Source organism: Chiroxiphia lanceolata, chromosome 17 (genome assembly GCF_009829145.1).
Source record: "Chiroxiphia lanceolata isolate bChiLan1 chromosome 17, bChiLan1.pri, whole genome shotgun sequence".
Taxonomy (NCBI): Eukaryota; Metazoa; Chordata; class Aves; order Passeriformes; family Pipridae; genus Chiroxiphia; species Chiroxiphia lanceolata.
The window spans coordinates 4,433,131-4,450,544 of NC_045653.1; the positions used below are offsets into that span (position 1 = coordinate 4,433,131).

Below are 17,414 nucleotides of genomic sequence, written 5' to 3' on the forward strand. Positions count from 1 at the left end.
TGCTTAGATTTCATTTTTACTGTCTTATGGACTTTCCCAGGCTCTCCTCACTGCAGTAACATCTCCGTATATAGAAATTCATGAAGGAACAATTCTCCAGACTGTTAGAACCTGCTACAACATCTACCTGGCCAGTAAAAATCTTATTAACCAGACAACTGCCAAAGCTACCCTGACACAGATGTTAAATGTCATTTTTACACGGATGGAAAACCAAGCTGTAAGTAACTGTTAACTTTTGCTCATCTCAAATGTTTACACTTGACAAATGACAGAAAGCTTTTTTATTATTTTTAATAGGTCTGTCACTGTAGTTGGATATCTGTTGCTTTGTAATGTTAAAAAAGCTGTCAAATCCTGCAGTGAAGCACACTGACTGATGGAAAATAAAAGGTGATGCTCACTGCTGATGACAAGGTTTCAAGGTTTCGCCGATGACCGTGGTTTCTGTCAAATGGCATTGGATAATCAAATGATGGGATGCTTTTAAAATAAACTTGGAGTACATCTTTTTAATCCGATAGATTTATATAATCACCGGCTAAGTGATTATAGTTCCACTGTTTCTTGCTGCCGTGTGAATTCACCAAGGAACATCGGTCATCGTAGACGTGTTTTCCCTCAGATGAACCTTCTCCTGTTGGTTTTTCAAGGTCCAGGAGTCCAGGGAAGCAGAGAGGGCGGCTCAGCAGAAGGCGCAGTCCCCGGCAGTGCCGGCAGGGTCCCGGTCCCCGGGGCAGGGGCAGCTCAGCTCCCGGGGAGGCAGAGCCGCGGCCCCCGGCGGTGTGGGAATGGCCAACGGGGAGCCCGAGGGGCCGCCGGACCGGGACCGCGCCCCGGCAGCACCAGGTGAACACCAATAGCTCCTGTCTGTTGCTTCCAGTTACAAAGTTTGTACTGGAAGATGCTCTTTAGGCTACTCTGGGAAGAAGTGACTGGCTGGGGTCACCGGCTCAGACCATGCTTGGCTCTTCTCAGGAGTCATTCAGAGTGTGTTGCCATCCTTGGCTCGTGTCTATACTATAAACACTGAAGAAGGGCTCCTGTTTTCCCTAGAATTCCAGTAAAACTATAGTGCTTCATCTGTATAGAATTTTAATGGAGTTTGACTTGGTTAGGCTGCTAAAGGGAAGGAAAGGAAGAGAATGGTATCATAGAATCAACCGGGTTGGAAAAGACCTCCAAGACATCCAGTCCCACCCTTGATCCAACCCTGCCATGGTTCCCAGAGCATGGCACTGATGCCATATCCAGTCTCATCTTAAAAACCTCCAGGGATGGTGAATCCACCACCTCCCTGGGCAGCCCATTCCAATGCCTGATTACTCTCTCTGTAAAAAATTTCTTCTTAATATCCAACCTGAACCTCCCCTGGCAGAGCTTAAGACTGTGTAGTCATGGTATGTGGGAAGTGGCAGAATCACTCTGAGGTAGTTGAAGTCCTGGAGTAAAAATGATACATATTATGAAGATCATATCATAAGCATCTACTGCATCCAAATTAGGAATGTGGGATATTCCAAAACTAAAAGTTTGTAACATACAAATGACAAAATCACTGCATTAAAAATATCAGTAATTTGATTTAAACAACATAAGTAACATCAATGAGTATTTTTGTGTGACTGAGAACTACTGAAGAAAATAATTGTTAACTCTTTTGCCTCTGTCATGTTTTTCCTTTTAATCCTCTTCCTAAACAAAAGTACTAAATTCAAAATTATCTCTATGTGTTTCATTAGAGGAAACAACTGATGGAGGAAAGGAAATGGTTAAAGACATCTTGGAAGATGTGGTCAAGTCAGCTGTGAAAGGTAGCACGGTCTTCTAAAGTAAAATAGTTGCTTAAATATTGCCAAGCTTTTATTCTCATATTACAGAAGTTATTTTTGTTACTAAGTATCTTGACAAGAACACCTACTGCAGCAGCACAAACAGGTTTTTATTGTATCACAATATTCTTCTTTGGCTGACAGCTGAGGAACTTTCTAGTTTACCAGTGCTACTTCTGTCCCACTTGGTGGTAGAGCTTCACAAAGTCGTGGGATAAAAAATGCTCAATGCGTGATTTTAATCAGTTTTCGTTTTTTCCCCTTTAGTGGCTGAAGAAAAGCAGGTAACAGAACCAGTCAGGGCTCTGCCTGCACTGGAGACTGCAGATACTGTTCTTTCTGGCTCGAGCAATGAAAATGTGCAAACCAACGGGATTTCAGATGATGGGCAGTCTGTTTCCTCCACTGATAATCTGGTAAATAACTTCATGGGATGCTGATGTACATTTAGGAGAGGAGAAATGTTTTTATTGTGCCAACTAATAGAGTAGAATTTTGGGGTAGAAAAGAGACAGAAACTATCATGTGTGTGTCCTGCTCAGGTTCAAAAAGGAAGCAACAACTGCAATTTAAGTATATATTGAAAACACCTGTCCTAAAATTGATTATGTCAGTTGTATTTTAATGCAGAGTGGGGACAGAGGTGAAGAGTCAGTCAATGTGTCTGAAAAGATCCAGATCCCTTGTAATCCTGTTTAGGTTTAGCTTAAAGTTTGCCAAATGTACCATTTTTTTCAATGTGTAGCTGATTCTCAAGAGGAGCTGTAGGATCTCGTAGTTGCTCTGTTCCTTTGTCTCACCGAAGATCTGTGTTGTGTTTCTTGCTCTCAAGGAAACAGATGTATCTGGACATCAAGCTGCTGCCAGATTTTCCCATGTTCTTCAAAAGGATGCCTTCCTTGTGTTCAGGTCGTTGTGCAAGCTCTCCATGAAACCGCTCGGGGATGGACCACCAGATCCCAAGTAATGAGGCTGTATTTATTACATGTATTTATTACACTGTCCTCTCCAGGTAGCTTTTGGACACAGTTAAGAAGCTGCTGTAGAGTAAAGCAGATATTCAAGTATGCTAGTCCAAGATGTTAATATTCCCGAAAAATTCCCAAATTAAGGTGATGGATGTTCAAAAATCAGTTGCAGGCTGATTTTTCACCCCTCTTGCCCCCCCCACACTGAAGTGAATTAAAATAGCGTGGAAGAAATGCTACAGTGCTCATGTTGAATACAAGCATGTACTCAGAAATATAAAAATACATTTAATTTTTTCTAGGTCCCATGAGTTGCGCTCCAAGGTCGTGTCCCTGCAGCTGCTCCTGTCGGTGCTGCAGAACGCGGGTCCGGTTTTCAGGACACACGAAATGTTCATCAATGCCATCAAGCAATATCTTTGTGTAGCATTGTCTAAAAACGGAGTCTCTTCTGTTCCTGATGTGTTTGAGCTCTCTCTTGCCATCTTTCTCACGCTGCTTTCGAATTTTAAGACCCATTTGAAAATGCAGATTGAGGTGAGAGACTTTGTAATTTGCATATGCTCTAGTTCTCACATTTAAATACTGCTGTGGTAAAAAGGCAGCTGGAACTTACAAGTTAATGTCTTAGTTTGGTTTGCTTAATGAACTAGTTGCTTAATGAACATATTGCTACTGTATTCAAATTCTAATATGCATGAAATGATACTCTTCAAGGGGAATTACTGAGCAGAAATTAATTTGTACATTTGACATCATTCTAATAAGTTTCAGATTATCAAGGCCTTTGCCTTATTTATTTTGCAGGTGTTCTTCAAAGAGATCTTCCTGAATATTCTAGAGACTTCTTCAAGTTCCTTTGAACACAAATGGATGGTGATTCAGACTTTAACTAGAATTTGTGCAGGTATTTCCACTGTGAAAAACAATCACTTTCTGTGAGAATTATTTTGAAGGCAAATATCACATATAATGTTTAAGTGTGAAAATTTGAATTTGATCCCGGAGTGCTTGGGTTAAGTGTCTGGATTCATCCCCACTGCCTGCTGCAACTGGCTGATTCCTTTTAAAAATACTATTTCATTGAATGCTAATACTTGTGTTTTCTTTATTTTTCAAGATGCCCAGTGTGTAGTGGATATTTATGTGAACTATGACTGTGATTTAAATGCTGCTAATATTTTTGAGCGCCTGGTGAATGATTTGTCCAAAATTGCACAGGGACGAAGTGGGCATGAGTTGGGCATGACACCTTTACAGGTAAGGAGAACAGCTTGGAAGATAAGGTACTGTTGTTTCATAAGCAGTGCTGTCTCTGTGTCCCTACTGATACCACCAGTGGTTCATGTTGTCTGTAACCTACTCATATTACTCATGTTTTATTAGTTTGCCAGTTTGCTGTTGGATGCTGAAGCAGTGCCATTAATTAACTTGGTGATTTTGCTGCCTGTTTGCACTGTGAGACCAGGCTGGTTCTGGGCTCTTTGGCCCAACTGCTATGGCAAAGAGAACCAAACCTTCATCTTGGGTTTGCCTTGTACAGACTTTGTGCCATATCTCCACCATAAGTATTTTATTTTTAAGATAATACTCTCCCAATCCTTAGAGGGAGATTGGTGTAGAGACTGTTTCCAGCACTATTTGTGGTTTGGTTTCGGTTTTTATTTTATTATTATTTTTCTTCATGTTTTAGGAGCTAAGCCTGAGGAAAAAAGGACTTGAATGTTTGGTTTCCATTTTGAAATGTATGGTAGAATGGAGCAAAGACCTTTATGTGAACCCCAATCATCAGACTGGCTTGGGTAAGATTGTTTCCTTATGGAGAGACTTAATTTGTCTCATCAGTTTGTCCTTGTGTTTGTTGAGTGTTTAGAAGCCCTTCAGAAGTGTGGATGCCGGGTTTGTACATAACAATTTGTTTATGCAAGTGAAGTATTTCACCAACAGTTGTTAATGCTGCTGCAGTAACTGACTCTCCACGGGTCTGGTTCAAATAACCAGGTTCTGTTGATGAGCTTTAGCCAGGCCCTTGTCTACACTATGAAAGCTCGTGTAGAGCAAGACATGTGATCAATCTTGCAGTAACTAAGCTGAAGTGCAGGAATTTCTCTGTAGCTTCTGTTGCTCTTCTTCCTTTGGCTGGATTCTTTTGGGATTGTGTCAATAGAGCATCTTCATGTCGTGCAGGCGGCCAAAATGTGCACATGGTAAAATGAGAATATTAGACTCATAGATTTCTGCTAAAAAATTCTGTAATTAAAAGCTCTTGACTGAACAGGAAAACTTAAATCTTGCCTTGTTTATAAACAGGTTCATACAAACCATCTGAACAGGAAATGGCTGAAGGTAAATGCCTGGAGAGTGGAGCGAGACGGAGCAGTGTCAGTTCCTTGGACTCCACTGTGTCATCAGGAGTTGGAAGTGTTGGTACTCAGACTGCTGTCCCAGATGACCCAGAGCAATTTGAAGTCATCAAGCAACAGAAGGAAATAATTGAACACGGGATAGAACTGTAAGCCCAGTATGACAGGAAAACTAAAGTTTACTAGTAAAAAAGTGTGTACAACCGTATTGTTTCTTATGGTCTCACACAGTCATACCTGTAGGGACACTTACAAATTGATCTTAATGCTAAAGATTCTTGCCTGCTGTCATCAAAAACCAGTGCTGGAGGCTGTTGTATTTAAAAGGAATTCCATAAAATAGTGGGTGGAGTAGAAGGTGTTTTCACAGCTTTCCTTTCTGCTGGCTCAGCTGCACAGAAGTGTGTATGCCTAGAGAGAAGTTGGTTTGAGGGGCAGGATTATCTTACAGATCTTACACCATTTGTTGTCTTTTATTGAAATAGAGTTTGGAGAATCATTGTCCAGCTATGCTTTACTTCTTTTTCATTAATTTGAAGATCTTCATGTCTGTAAATGCTAGAAGAAGGACTTGAACAGCGACATTTTTACGTTTTGCATAAAGTCTCTAATTTTTAACATTTCAGAAAGGTCAATTTTTAAGTGAGTTTTTCAGCAATAACTTAAAAGGTTATCAGCAACTGAATGTATCTTAAGAGAGAGAGCCTATAGTGTGATATAGGTAGTAGATTTGTTGCACATTCTTTGACTTCTTTTCTAACTAGAAACAAAAGACACGGAGCTACAGCACAGAATCTTTGGTTTATAAGGGCTCTGTAAAACTGACATTTTATAGGCTGTGATATTTTGAATTGTATGTCTCAGTTTCCCCACGTTTTTGTCTGAATAGGTTTAATAAAAAACCGAAGAGGGGAATACAGTATCTACAGGAGCAGGGGATGCTTGGCACTACAGCTGAGGACCTGGCACAATTCTTGCACCAAGAGGAACGCCTCTGTTCTGTAAGATTACTGCCTGAGATAATGAACACACTTGCCCCTAGTACTTTCTCCCCTGCCCCTGCTGTCTGTGTGCACCCTCTCTGTAGTGCCTATCTTAGTAACAGAGAACTGAATGTGCAAGGGTTCTCATGGAGACACTTAATGCCAAAGTTCCTTACTGTTTACTTGCTGTCCCAGGCTTTCTAGTAAAGTATTGTGTTACAATAAAGTGCTGGAGGGTTCCCCTGAACGGAACGTGCATTTCATCTGTCCCTGCATTAGCAGCACCTTCCCAGCACAGAAGTATCGTGTACTGCAGTGGCAAAGCTGCGTGTGAACCCAGGCACAGTTCAGCTTTGCTTGGCTCTGCAGTAATGCAGATCTTGCCCTTGGAAGTGAGGGAAGCAGGACTATGCAGACTGAGGGCACATCCAATGCCCCTGTCTCTTGCCACCCCTCCCAGGGCTGCTCTGCCCACTCAGCGACGCGTGTCAGCCTTACAAAACTGAGCTGTGCAACTCTTGGGCTAGAAACCTTCTTGCAAAGCTGGCAGTTGGATTGCACAGTAATAACTGTCTCTTGTGTTTTTAGACTCAAGTAGGGGAATTTCTTGGGGAAAGCAACAAGTTTAACAAGGAAGTGATGTATGCCTATGTAGACCAGCTTGATTTCTGTGGAAAAGACTTTGTCTCTGCTCTGCGTATATTTCTGGAAGGTTTTCGTCTGCCAGGTGAAGCCCAGAAGATCGATAGATTAATGGAGAAGTTTGCTGCTAGATACATTGAGTGCAACCAACGGTAATTCAAACCTTTGTGTTGGACAAATGCCTGAAGAACGTTCCCTGCTGTGCTGTTTGTGGCCCTTAGGGACGAGGGGTAACTTAAGCTCGTACCAGGCTTGTGTGAGGAGCAGATCTTGCTGCTGATCCTGGTGCTGAACCTCCTCAGCAGCTGGGCAAGATGGAAACTTTGGATAGGAAGTATACTGATCCTGGCATTTCCTTAAATCCTGTTGCTGGAAAGGATTTACCAGAAGGAATTACTGGAAGAGGGAAGCCCTAAGTTTGTTAAATTGTCTCTGTACTAGCTGTTCCATTTTTAAACAAATGTAGATCAGTCAAGCATAAAAAACAGTAGAAGCAATTGCTAAAATTAAAAATTCATGACATAAACAGCTAATATGACATTACAATGTTTTTGCTTGCCCGTCAGATGTGGAACAAAGTGTGTATATGTTATTTGATACCAAATAGACAACGTTGCTATTGTTCCTGATGTGATAAACTAGCACTGAAGTTTAGCTCCATGTCAGGCTTAATTGATTCCCATTCTTTAGTCCAGGTGATACATCACTGGGTTGGTTTTGTCATTCTTTATGAAACCCTGGGAGTGAAAAATAACCTGTCCTGTAACTTTTGTGGAATTACCCAAAGAAGGATAATGTATAATCTTTATGAATGTACTTGAAGATCTTGGTCACCATTAGTTTTCCGTATTGTAGAGATGATGCTTTTTTTTTTTTCCTTTTTATTTGCATTTTAAACCATCTGGGGCTTGAGGTGTTTCTAACTGCTGGCTTCAGGCTCTGTTAGCACTTTGGTTGAATCCAGAGCACTTCTGGATATTTTTCTTGCATATAGAACTAGAGCTAATGGATTGAGGAATTGAGGCTCTATAAACCTCTTTTGTTTTTTCCTCCCTCAGGCAAACACTATTTGCTAGTGCTGACACTGCCTATGTTTTGGCATATTCCATTATAATGCTGACTACAGACCTGCACAGTCCACAGGTAGGAATTTAAAAAGACTAAACTTCTAGAAGTTCAAGTCTCCCTGGAACTTGCATTCAAAATCTGATATTCAATTTCCATTCTTTTTTACAGGTAAAAAATAAAATGACAAAGGAGCAGTACATTAAAATGAATCGAGGAATCAATGACAGTAAAGACCTGCCAGTAGAGTATTTATCCACAATCTATGAAGAAATAGAAGGAAAGAAAATTGCCATGAAAGAGACAAAAGAATATGCAATTACAACCAAGTGTAGTAAACCAAGTAAGAAGAACCCTTTTGCAGATTTCCTGAATCAAAATAGGAAGAAAATTAATTTGCTTGAAAATTGAAGTTGCAGCCTTTAGTATAAGGATAAAGAAACACTAAGTTTTTAATTTATTTATCAAGTTGGTGAGGGCTAGTTTCGTTTTTGGGGATGGGAAACTAAGAAGATGAAGGATTTTCTATCCATTTCTACAGGCAAAATGACTTTGCACCTCTGACTTGGAATGATTAGGTCATAGCACGTGTCATACAGTAAAGGGCTGAATTAGTTATTTTGTATAGAATAAAGTCTTAAGTTTGTGTGTGATTTTTAGTCCTGGAATTCCTTGCTTGCAACCTTGGACAGCCTCCTGACTTGTAACATTCTGAAAGATTTTTTTACCTTTAGGTTTCCTTTGCAAATACCTTTATTTAACGTTTTGTGATGCTCAGTGTGAAGACAGGGAATATGCTCTTATATAAAAAAGGCATCAGTGTGAGTGGGTGGTGTTCCCCTTAGGTGTGGCCAACGAGAAGCAGCGGAGGCTGTTGTACAACTTGGAGATGGAGCAGATGGCAAAGACAGCCAAGGCCCTGATGGAGGCAGTGAGCCACGCCAAGGCGCCTTTCACCAGCGCCACTCACCTCGACCACGTCAGGCCCATGTTCAAAGTGAGTGCCAGCTTCTCACTGGGTCTTCGTTACCAAGAGCTTTAAGCATGGGGAAAAAAAGTGAAAAGTTACTCTGAAGAGTTTGGTAGTGCAACAGCTGGGTGTATTTGATTTCAGTGACCCAGTGTTTTGGGCTAAAATCGTAACAGACTTCTGAACTTACTTTCTTCCTCTCTTTAGCTCGTCTGGACTCCATTGCTGGCAGCTTACAGTGTTGGCTTGCAGAATTGTGATGACACAGAGGTTGCATCTCTGTGTTTGGAAGGAATACGCTGTGCCATTAGGATAGCTTGTATCTTTGGAATGCAGGTTGGTACCAGACTTAGCCTGGGGCTTGCTAAGAGTTCTGGGAGGCAGGTGAAGGATCAATAACAGCTTATATGTAGAAAATGAATTGTCTCATCTGCTTTCCTGAAATAGTAAAAGATGTTGATATAATCAAGTTTTCTTCAACTCTGCTTTCCTTTTTCTTGCTGTGTCTTCTATTAAGAGCATTTGCTAACTGACATCATGCTCTCCTTAAGGTGGAAGGTGTTCTAACAGTGCCAGCTATCTGTGGAAGGAAAATTGTGGAGGCAAATTACTTTCTCTGCTTTTTCAGGGACTCGATTACGATGTTTGTTTCTCTGTCTTGTAGCTTGAACGAGATGCTTATGTACAGGCCCTTGCTCGATTTTCCTTGTTGACTGCCAGTTCCAGCATTACAGAAATGAAACAGAAGAACATTGATACCATTAAGACACTCATTACAGTTGCTCACACAGATGGCAACTATCTCGGGAATTCTTGGCACGAGGTAAATATTGATTAGGTTAAATAATAAACTGTGGTGTCCTTTGAAAACCTGCAGGATATTTTTTCTTCTATCAGCTCCCAGAACCCTCTTGAAAATGTGGAGGAAGTGCATTATATTGTTAGTGGGATTTTTGATATAAATGTGTGTGCATATACACACACACACACACATATATAAAAAATAATGCACTGCTGGTTTTTTTGGAAGACCCTGTAGAGACTGTGTGACAATACTCTAATTTTTGAGGGTGTGTTAGATATGAAGTTAAAACAATATTAAAAATGTCATTTGGCTCCAGAGAATTCTGCATGTCAACTAATGTATTCTTGTTCATGGAAACAAAAATACTCTAGTTCACAGGTCCAGACCTGTCTGTGTGCAGTGTTTGGCAACATTTACACCTAAGAACATGAAAAATTAGGGCTGAAATAATTTGGTTGGGGATAGGTAAGGAGAGGCTATCAGGATCATATGTATTTTTAAAGCCTGTTTTCCAGGAGCTCTTTTAATGAGCTCTAAATGTGTGCTGCTGCTAAAAGGGGCATTCCTGCTGCATTGTGTTCTCTGGCACTATCTTGGGCTACATGATACGAACCAAAAGGTGCCACAGCTGACAGTGCCTCGGACCTGGCTCAGAGCACACCCTCCCAGGTGCCTGTGCCAGGCCAAACATGGCAGGGGAGGAGGAGGAGGAGGGAAGAGATGGGGAATTTTGTGCTGATAGTTGATTGACAACATGGGCATTTACACTCTCTAGGTTGGACCATCGTTACTTTAGGTGGTGATGGCTGCAATGGTTCAGTCTCTTCATCTCTCTAGAGATGAACGATGGACATTGAAGTCTCTAGAAGATCAGCTCCAAGTTGTTTATAGTCTTGATGCTGTGAGAAGTAATAAAAAGGCTTCCTGTAATAGTTAGAGATCCAAGTTAGATTTTTGGGCACTGTTTATTTTATTCTTGTGCTGGAATGATTCATGGTGGCTGATCTTGAAGGAATCACTCAACTTCATTCTTAGTTTTACTGGTAATGTTTCAGCTACATCAAAGCTGTTGTTGGGTCAAAGGTGTTCTAAAGGTTGGAGAACCTGGGAAGCTTATAAATATTAAATATATATATATATGTTAGAAATAAAAATATGGTGGTGTCCAGAAACACAATGTTTAATTTCTTTTGGTTGTAGATCTTGAAATGTATTAGCCAGCTGGAACTGGCACAGCTCATAGGAACTGGCGTGAAAACTCGGTATTTGTCTGGCTCTGGGCGTGAGAGGGAAGGCAGCATTAAGGGCTATGCCTCTGCAGGGGAGGAGTTCATGGGCCTGGGATTAGGTAAGATGATTCATCCTGGACTTCACAAAAGTGCACATGTCAACGAAGTAGGATGGCTAAGAATACTCAGTGTTATAAGATATTCAAATATATTTCCTTACTTCCCATTGGATTATTGAACCTTAAAAAAAAACAAAAACAAAAACAAATGTATATTTCAAGACGTGTTTATAATTACCAAATCTGCTCTAACTTTGGAATTGGGTTAAGCTGTTTAACAACGCCTCCAGATTTATTTGTTGGAATGCACTGTTTCCAAAACTGTTTTACCACACATGGTTTTGTTACAAGTCTTATCAGTTATTTTTTTATGCTCAGTTGTTCATAGTAAGCCATTTATCTTTAGGAATAAATAGATGTTTCAATGACTGATAATTTGTTTTCCAAAGGAATTTCTGATCTCTGCATGTTGGGCTTGCTGTTCCAATTCCTGTTGTTTCTGCAGTATATGCAAGAAGCAAACCTTAGATTTTAGGCTGTAAATTAGAGAGACAAGGCAAGTTGCCTTAATCTTTGGAAAACTATTAAGGAAGCATTTTAATTTGAAAATACTCTGGAGTGGATGCTATACATGATGATGATGAATACAGAACTGTTATGGCATTAACTGCTTGTATCTGACTTATAGTTCATATTTTAAAAGAATATTTTATAATTTCCAATTTTATTAACAGCATCATATCATCTTAATGAAAATTGTGTTTAACTTTGTAATAATCTGGCACGGATCTGGCAAGGGCACCATCTGCTCCTTAGAAATGACATGGTAACTGGAAGCAGTAGTCACTTCTCTTTATCTGTTTGTTTAATGTTGGAGTTAATATCAAGTCACGATTTCATGATGCTAAATGCAGGTTTTTAATGGCTTTGTTGAAGGGAACCTGGTTGGGAGTGGGGCTGACAAACGGCACATGGCGAGCATCCAGGAGTCCGTGGGGGAGACCAGCTCCCAGAGCGTGGTGGTGGCAGTGGACAGGTACTGAGAATGGAACCCCTGCACTCTTATCTAAATCCTTATCTTTGTTGGCTCCCTTCTGATATGTTGTCTAAAGATGTGCTTCTGTCCTAAACCATGTGTTGGAATGGGACTTCTTAATAATTACTGAAACTATTGTGCAAGTCCATAGAGTTACACATTCAGGCTTGCAGCATTTATTCTAACATACATGTGTCTGTTTGATGTCCAGCATCAAAGTCCAAAAGATTTGGGACCGCTGTCAGTGGTCTGAACTCCTCTTGAGACTGAACAGCTGAAGTGGGAGAAGGGCCAACAGTGCATCCTTAGTCTTCCTCCAGTCTGTTTTGGCAGCCACTGCTGACCGTGTTCCCAGACCATGTTAAGATCAAGCAGGTGGCTGGCATCCAAGTCTTGCAGCAAAGCTTCCTTAATGTCTGTTTATTGTCCCTGTGAAATTTAACATACTGTCACCCAAATGAGTGTTCCAGCATTACTTGCTCTGGATAAAACGATGAGCCTGTGCCTGCTCCTGCAGCAGGACATGAGCACAGGAGACTGTGACTTGGAGCGGGGAGGAGAATGCTTAGGCTAAGGAAAGGGGCATGAACTGCTGCCAAGGGGTAAGAATAAAACAGTTGCAGAGTTCATGGCATGGAGGATTGTGAAATACTCCCAGGAGATGTGCTGACCTCGTTCTACAACCCTGGGATGTGTTTGACTCCTGTGGATGCGCAGCTGAAACTCCAACTCGTTCCTTTGTTCCGTAGGATATTTATGGGCTCGACTCGGCTGGATGGGAATGCCATAGGTACGTACTGAGCAGCAGTGGGTCACAGGGGCCCTGCAGTGGAACCTCTGGGCTCACTGCAGGCTTCTCCTGTGCAGTGGACTTTGTGCGGTGGCTCTGTGCCGTGTCCATGGATGAACTGGCTTCCCCGCACCACCCTCGCATGTTCAGCCTGCAGAAGATCGTGGAGATCTCCTATTACAACATGAACCGCATCAGGCTGCAGTGGTCGAGGATCTGGCACGTGATTGGAGATCACTTCAATAAGGTGCTTGTTCAAATCAAGTTACAGAACATATGTGAATAGCAGGATTTCTTTAATCAGCTTTTTCCTTCTGTGTCCTTAGTGGCTTAAGCTGTGATATTGAGAAAAAAAAAAGTTCCATTCAAGGCACCTACAGGAAGCACTCATTTAAAAATCTAAAGTGTATAAATAGAAATGGAAATGTTTATGGTAATGATCTTTAATCACTTTATTATGTCATTTTGTATTTGTAGTTTTTCTTTGTCTTGTCTTTCTGAGCAAATGCCAAGTTAATTTCCTCTAAAATGTGCACAGATGATCCTGGAACAGTTGTTTTCCTTGGCAACTGAACCATGTTTTAGTTGGATTTTTTTAACCTAAGATTTTTATTTTATTATTTTTTAGCATCTAGCTGGCTATTAGAGTTCTGCATTGTTGTATACAAAATCCACAGGTCTGTTCAGATGAATCAAATGACAAAAAGCCTCCTTCAAGAGGAACCCCGTATTTCCTAAATATCTGAACACTAGAACGTGCCAGCGATTTTTAGGGGGCTGAGATGGAACTGGAATGATGAATCTGTTACTCATGTGAGTGATACATGAGCTGATAAGTGTTTGAAACTATGCTTTTCTCCCAGGTTGGGTGTAACCCTAATGAAGACGTCGCCATCTTCGCCGTAGACTCATTAAGGCAACTGTCAATGAAATTTCTTGAGAAGGGAGAGTTGGCCAACTTCCGCTTCCAGAAAGACTTCCTAAGGCCTTTTGAGCATATTATGAAGAAAAACAGGTGTGAGACACTGCAACCTCTGCTTTGTCTTTCTTTAGTCCTACTTAAGTGTGTCACTGGGTGTGGGTTAGGTGGTCTGGTGCGTGGAAGTGGGGCAGTTGCTTTGTGCCAGTGTAAAGTCTTGCTTTCCTGTTTATTTTTTTGAAGATCTCCGACTATTCGGGACATGGTGATACGCTGTATTGCTCAGATGGTGAACTCTCAAGCTGGTAACATTCGTTCAGGCTGGAAAAATATCTTTGCAGTCTTTCACCAGGCGGCGTCAGACCACGATGGGAATATTGTGGAACTGGCCTTTCAGACTACAGCACACATAGTCAGTAAGTAGTGCTTGACAGATGCAAGTACCCAAATTAGCTTTGCTGCTATGAGGCTGCTTTAAAAGGCTCACCTGAACAAGCCTTTGGTATTTCCAGGCAAATAAACACAAGACCTTGCAGCCAGATTGTTTAAACTCTGCAGCTGGGTCATACCCACTAAGTGTCCCGATTGCTATGAACAGGAAAAACTAGATACAGATACTGTGCTGTAGAACTTCAGAATGCAGTTGGTGGGGTGGGATTGGGAAGAGTGCAAGAGAAGGCAAAGAACCATATGAAATGTAGAAGATGTGGTCCTTCCACATTTGTCTGTCCTGTAGTGTGTACCGTGGTTGCCATGTCTAGATCGATGCAGTTTATCTATGGATTTCAATACCAGTAAATTTTAAGAAGCGTATTTGTTTGTTCTTCACAGCAAATATTTTCCAGCAGCATTTCCCAGCAGCAATTGACTCGTTTCAGGATGCAGTAAAATGCCTCTCTGAGTTTGCCTGTAACGTTGCCTTCCCAGACACCAGCATGGAGGCCATAAGGCTTATTCGCTACTGTGCAAAATATGTCTCAGAGAGACCACAGGTATATTGGAATTCTTACCCTTGTGCATTCTCACTCTCTCTTCTACTGGTAAAAAGAGACTAATCTTGTTTCTAAGAGCGAGCTTTCAGACTTAAACTTCAATTGCAAGTGTTTGTATTAAAAGCTTGTTCGGATTTAGGAGTGATTTTGGTGTTATGTAAGCAGTAAACTAGGGCTAATTAAAAAATGTTCAGTCTTATAAGTCCAAATTGGAAATAACCAAATGAAGTAGTCCTTGTTTGGGTTTTTTTGTGGTTCTGTAGTGTTAGGATGACCTGGAAAGCAATACCTTTTGTTCTGTCACCCCTAATTCTGCCTAGTTTAGTTGGATACAAACTTGCATATTTTTCTACATCAGTCTGTTGTGTGAAGACTGAATGTAATAATCACTTGGCTGAAGAGAGCCTGGAGTTCCTTTACAGTTGCATGTCCCAGTGCACACAGCATTCAAGGTACTAGAGAAGTGTAGAACTGGTTTCTGCCAATTTTAGGTTTCCTTGTTACCTATATTTATATGACAGTTGTCTGTCCCTGTTAAAGTTGCTTTCTAAAAAGTCCAAACCTTGATAACTTGTAAGGCCTTTAGTTGGACTGAAGTAAAACAGATTGAAGTATTTATTTCCATATATTTTTTCCAGTATTTTTGCAAATAGTTACATCTTACATTTATATTTTACAGGATTTGAGGGTTGCAGTAGGAACTAAGCTAACTTTCCAAGTCTATCTGTGCCACTAGTAGTATCTAAATCTGTCACATTTAAAGATTTTTTTAAGATTGTTGGTTTTAAATCTTTTTTTTTTCCTGCCCATCTTGAAGGTTTTAAGAGAATACACAAGTGATGACATGAATGTGGCTCCTGGGGACAGAGTATGGGTCAGAGGATGGTTTCCCATTTTATTTGAACTTTCTTGTATCATCAATCGTTGCAAATTAGATGTTCGAACAAGGTAATAAAGCTTTTCTCTTTTTCCTTTTTCTTAAATTCAGTTATTAAAGAGGTCATTGGAACTCATTGTAACATCTGTTCCTTTAATTGTTTGGTTTTGTTTATAGAGGCTTAACAGTGATGTTTGAAATCATGAAGAGTTACGGGCATACCTTTGAAAAGCACTGGTGGCAAGATCTGTTCAGAATTGTGTTTCGGATTTTTGATAATATGAAACTCCCTGAACAACAAACAGAGGTAAAAGCAAGAAAACCCTCAAAGCAAGCATTTTTTAGAGTTCTGCTTTTAAGAACTTGCACAACCAAGGCAGCATTTTGTGTGGTTTGTCTTGTCAGTGTTTTGCCATAGTGCCCCAGCCTTTACGACACATTTTGTGTTGAGTTCTTTGGCATGAATGAAACTTGTCATAGTGTCCAGTGACCTCTCTGTGTGTTCTGTCTGTCTGATTATTTTCAAGGGGAATGTTCTCTGTTGTGAACATATGCAGTTTTCTGAACTGTGTTCATGTGGCCACCTCGGAGCTTCTGACCAGACACCTGCAGTCGTGAGGCTTTAGTTTTGTCTGGGTTCTCCTCCTCTCCTCAGAGGCCGTGTCTTTTGTTGAGCAGCCAGGTATAAGCCAAATCACCGTGGAGGAACCCACATAAACCCAAAGGTTTTCCATTCTCTCCCCCAGAAGTCCGAGTGGATGACCACGACGTGCAACCACGCGCTCTACGCCATCTGCGACGTCTTCACCCAGTTCTACGAGGCTTTGCACGAGATCCTCCTTCCCGACATACTTGCACAGTTACACTGGTGTGTAAAACAAGGTACCTTATTTACTTGTATCTTCTGAATAAATCTTATTTTTAAATGTTCATTATTCAAGGGGGGGAAAGGCACCTGAATTTTGGAAGAACAGAAGCTACCATGGGGGGGCAGTATGTTATGCAGTGTATTGATGTGGTATCTTGAATATTTGAGCACCAATCTATTTAATGATTTGGGCAGCTCTTCTGTTTCTGTGTTCATCATGTGCTCGTGGTGTTACTGTGACACAGCAAAGGCTTTTGGAAGGTGGTGTTAATCTCCTGAGCCTTCTGCCAACACCTTCCTCAGTTTGACTGCAGGGATACATTACCTCCTTTATTTACACATATAGGTATTTACGTACATTCTGGGTTTTTTTTCTTTTTTCCTTTTCTCTCATTGCACCTTTCCCCCCTTCTCCCACCCACTGAGTGCTTTCAAATACAACTTCCTGAAGAACATGTTTTCTTTCAAGCTCCAACACCTACACCTGAAATCCTGCATGTTGGCAGCATGGAATCTGGGGGGATGATCTTGCAGGAAATCATAAGTTTATAATTGCTGCTTTTCCTTCCTTTGTCTCACTGTGTGCTTCCTTTCTGCTTCTGTCCTGTCCTTTGCCTTCCCTGGTTGGATTTCCATCTTGTGAAGGTTGAAACTATTTTTTATTCAGTAGGTTCCTCAGATTGATATTGTTGTAACATACTTTACAGGTAGGCTTTGAGCCAAGACACCATGAATTTCACAGTACTAGTATAAACTGTTAATGGAGCAGTAATAGGCAATGCCTAATTTTTCATTGATATTGTAGATATTGATAAATATGGAATGTTTCTTTTCACAGATAATGAGCAGTTGGCACGATCAGGTACAAACTGCCTGGAAAACCTGGTAATACTCAATGGACAGAAATTCAGCCCTGAAGTCTGGGGCCAGACATGCAATTGTATGCTAGAAATCTTCAAAACAACTATTCCTCATGTGTAAGTTCATAAATTTAATTCTTATACTAATACCCAATT

General features: G+C 40.9%; 1 protein-coding gene across 2 annotated transcripts in view; it reads left to right on the plus strand.

Moving 5' to 3' along the window:
* ARFGEF2 (ADP ribosylation factor guanine nucleotide exchange factor 2) overlaps positions 1–17,414 on the plus strand; it is a 34,538-nt gene that overhangs the window by 9,081 nt on the left and 8,043 nt on the right. The window contains exons 5-32 of one of the 2 annotated variants that reach the window (XM_032704910.1): positions 41–220; positions 654–849; positions 1,743–1,814; positions 2,100–2,248; positions 2,665–2,795; positions 3,103–3,337; positions 3,608–3,707; positions 3,921–4,060; positions 4,494–4,602; positions 5,111–5,312; positions 6,053–6,164; positions 6,735–6,940; positions 7,847–7,931; positions 8,025–8,196; positions 8,699–8,850; positions 9,031–9,159; positions 9,488–9,646; positions 10,829–10,976; positions 11,853–11,952; positions 12,702–12,742; positions 12,820–12,989; positions 13,606–13,757; positions 13,905–14,077; positions 14,493–14,653; positions 15,471–15,601; positions 15,708–15,837; positions 16,277–16,412; positions 17,237–17,375. In XM_032704910.1, the coding sequence (XP_032560801.1) occupies positions 41–220; positions 654–849; positions 1,743–1,814; positions 2,100–2,248; positions 2,665–2,795; positions 3,103–3,337; positions 3,608–3,707; positions 3,921–4,060; positions 4,494–4,602; positions 5,111–5,312; positions 6,053–6,164; positions 6,735–6,940; positions 7,847–7,931; positions 8,025–8,196; positions 8,699–8,850; positions 9,031–9,159; positions 9,488–9,646; positions 10,829–10,976; positions 11,853–11,952; positions 12,702–12,742; positions 12,820–12,989; positions 13,606–13,757; positions 13,905–14,077; positions 14,493–14,653; positions 15,471–15,601; positions 15,708–15,837; positions 16,277–16,412; positions 17,237–17,375 (4,010 nt within the window). The remainder of the gene's footprint in view (positions 1–40; positions 221–653; positions 850–1,742; positions 1,815–2,099; positions 2,249–2,664; positions 2,796–3,102; positions 3,338–3,607; positions 3,708–3,920; positions 4,061–4,493; positions 4,603–5,110; positions 5,313–6,052; positions 6,165–6,734; positions 6,941–7,846; positions 7,932–8,024; positions 8,197–8,698; positions 8,851–9,030; positions 9,160–9,487; positions 9,647–10,828; positions 10,977–11,852; positions 11,953–12,701; positions 12,743–12,819; positions 12,990–13,605; positions 13,758–13,904; positions 14,078–14,492; positions 14,654–15,470; positions 15,602–15,707; positions 15,838–16,276; positions 16,413–17,236; positions 17,376–17,414) is intronic. The other variant, XM_032704911.1, reaches the window with a different exon arrangement.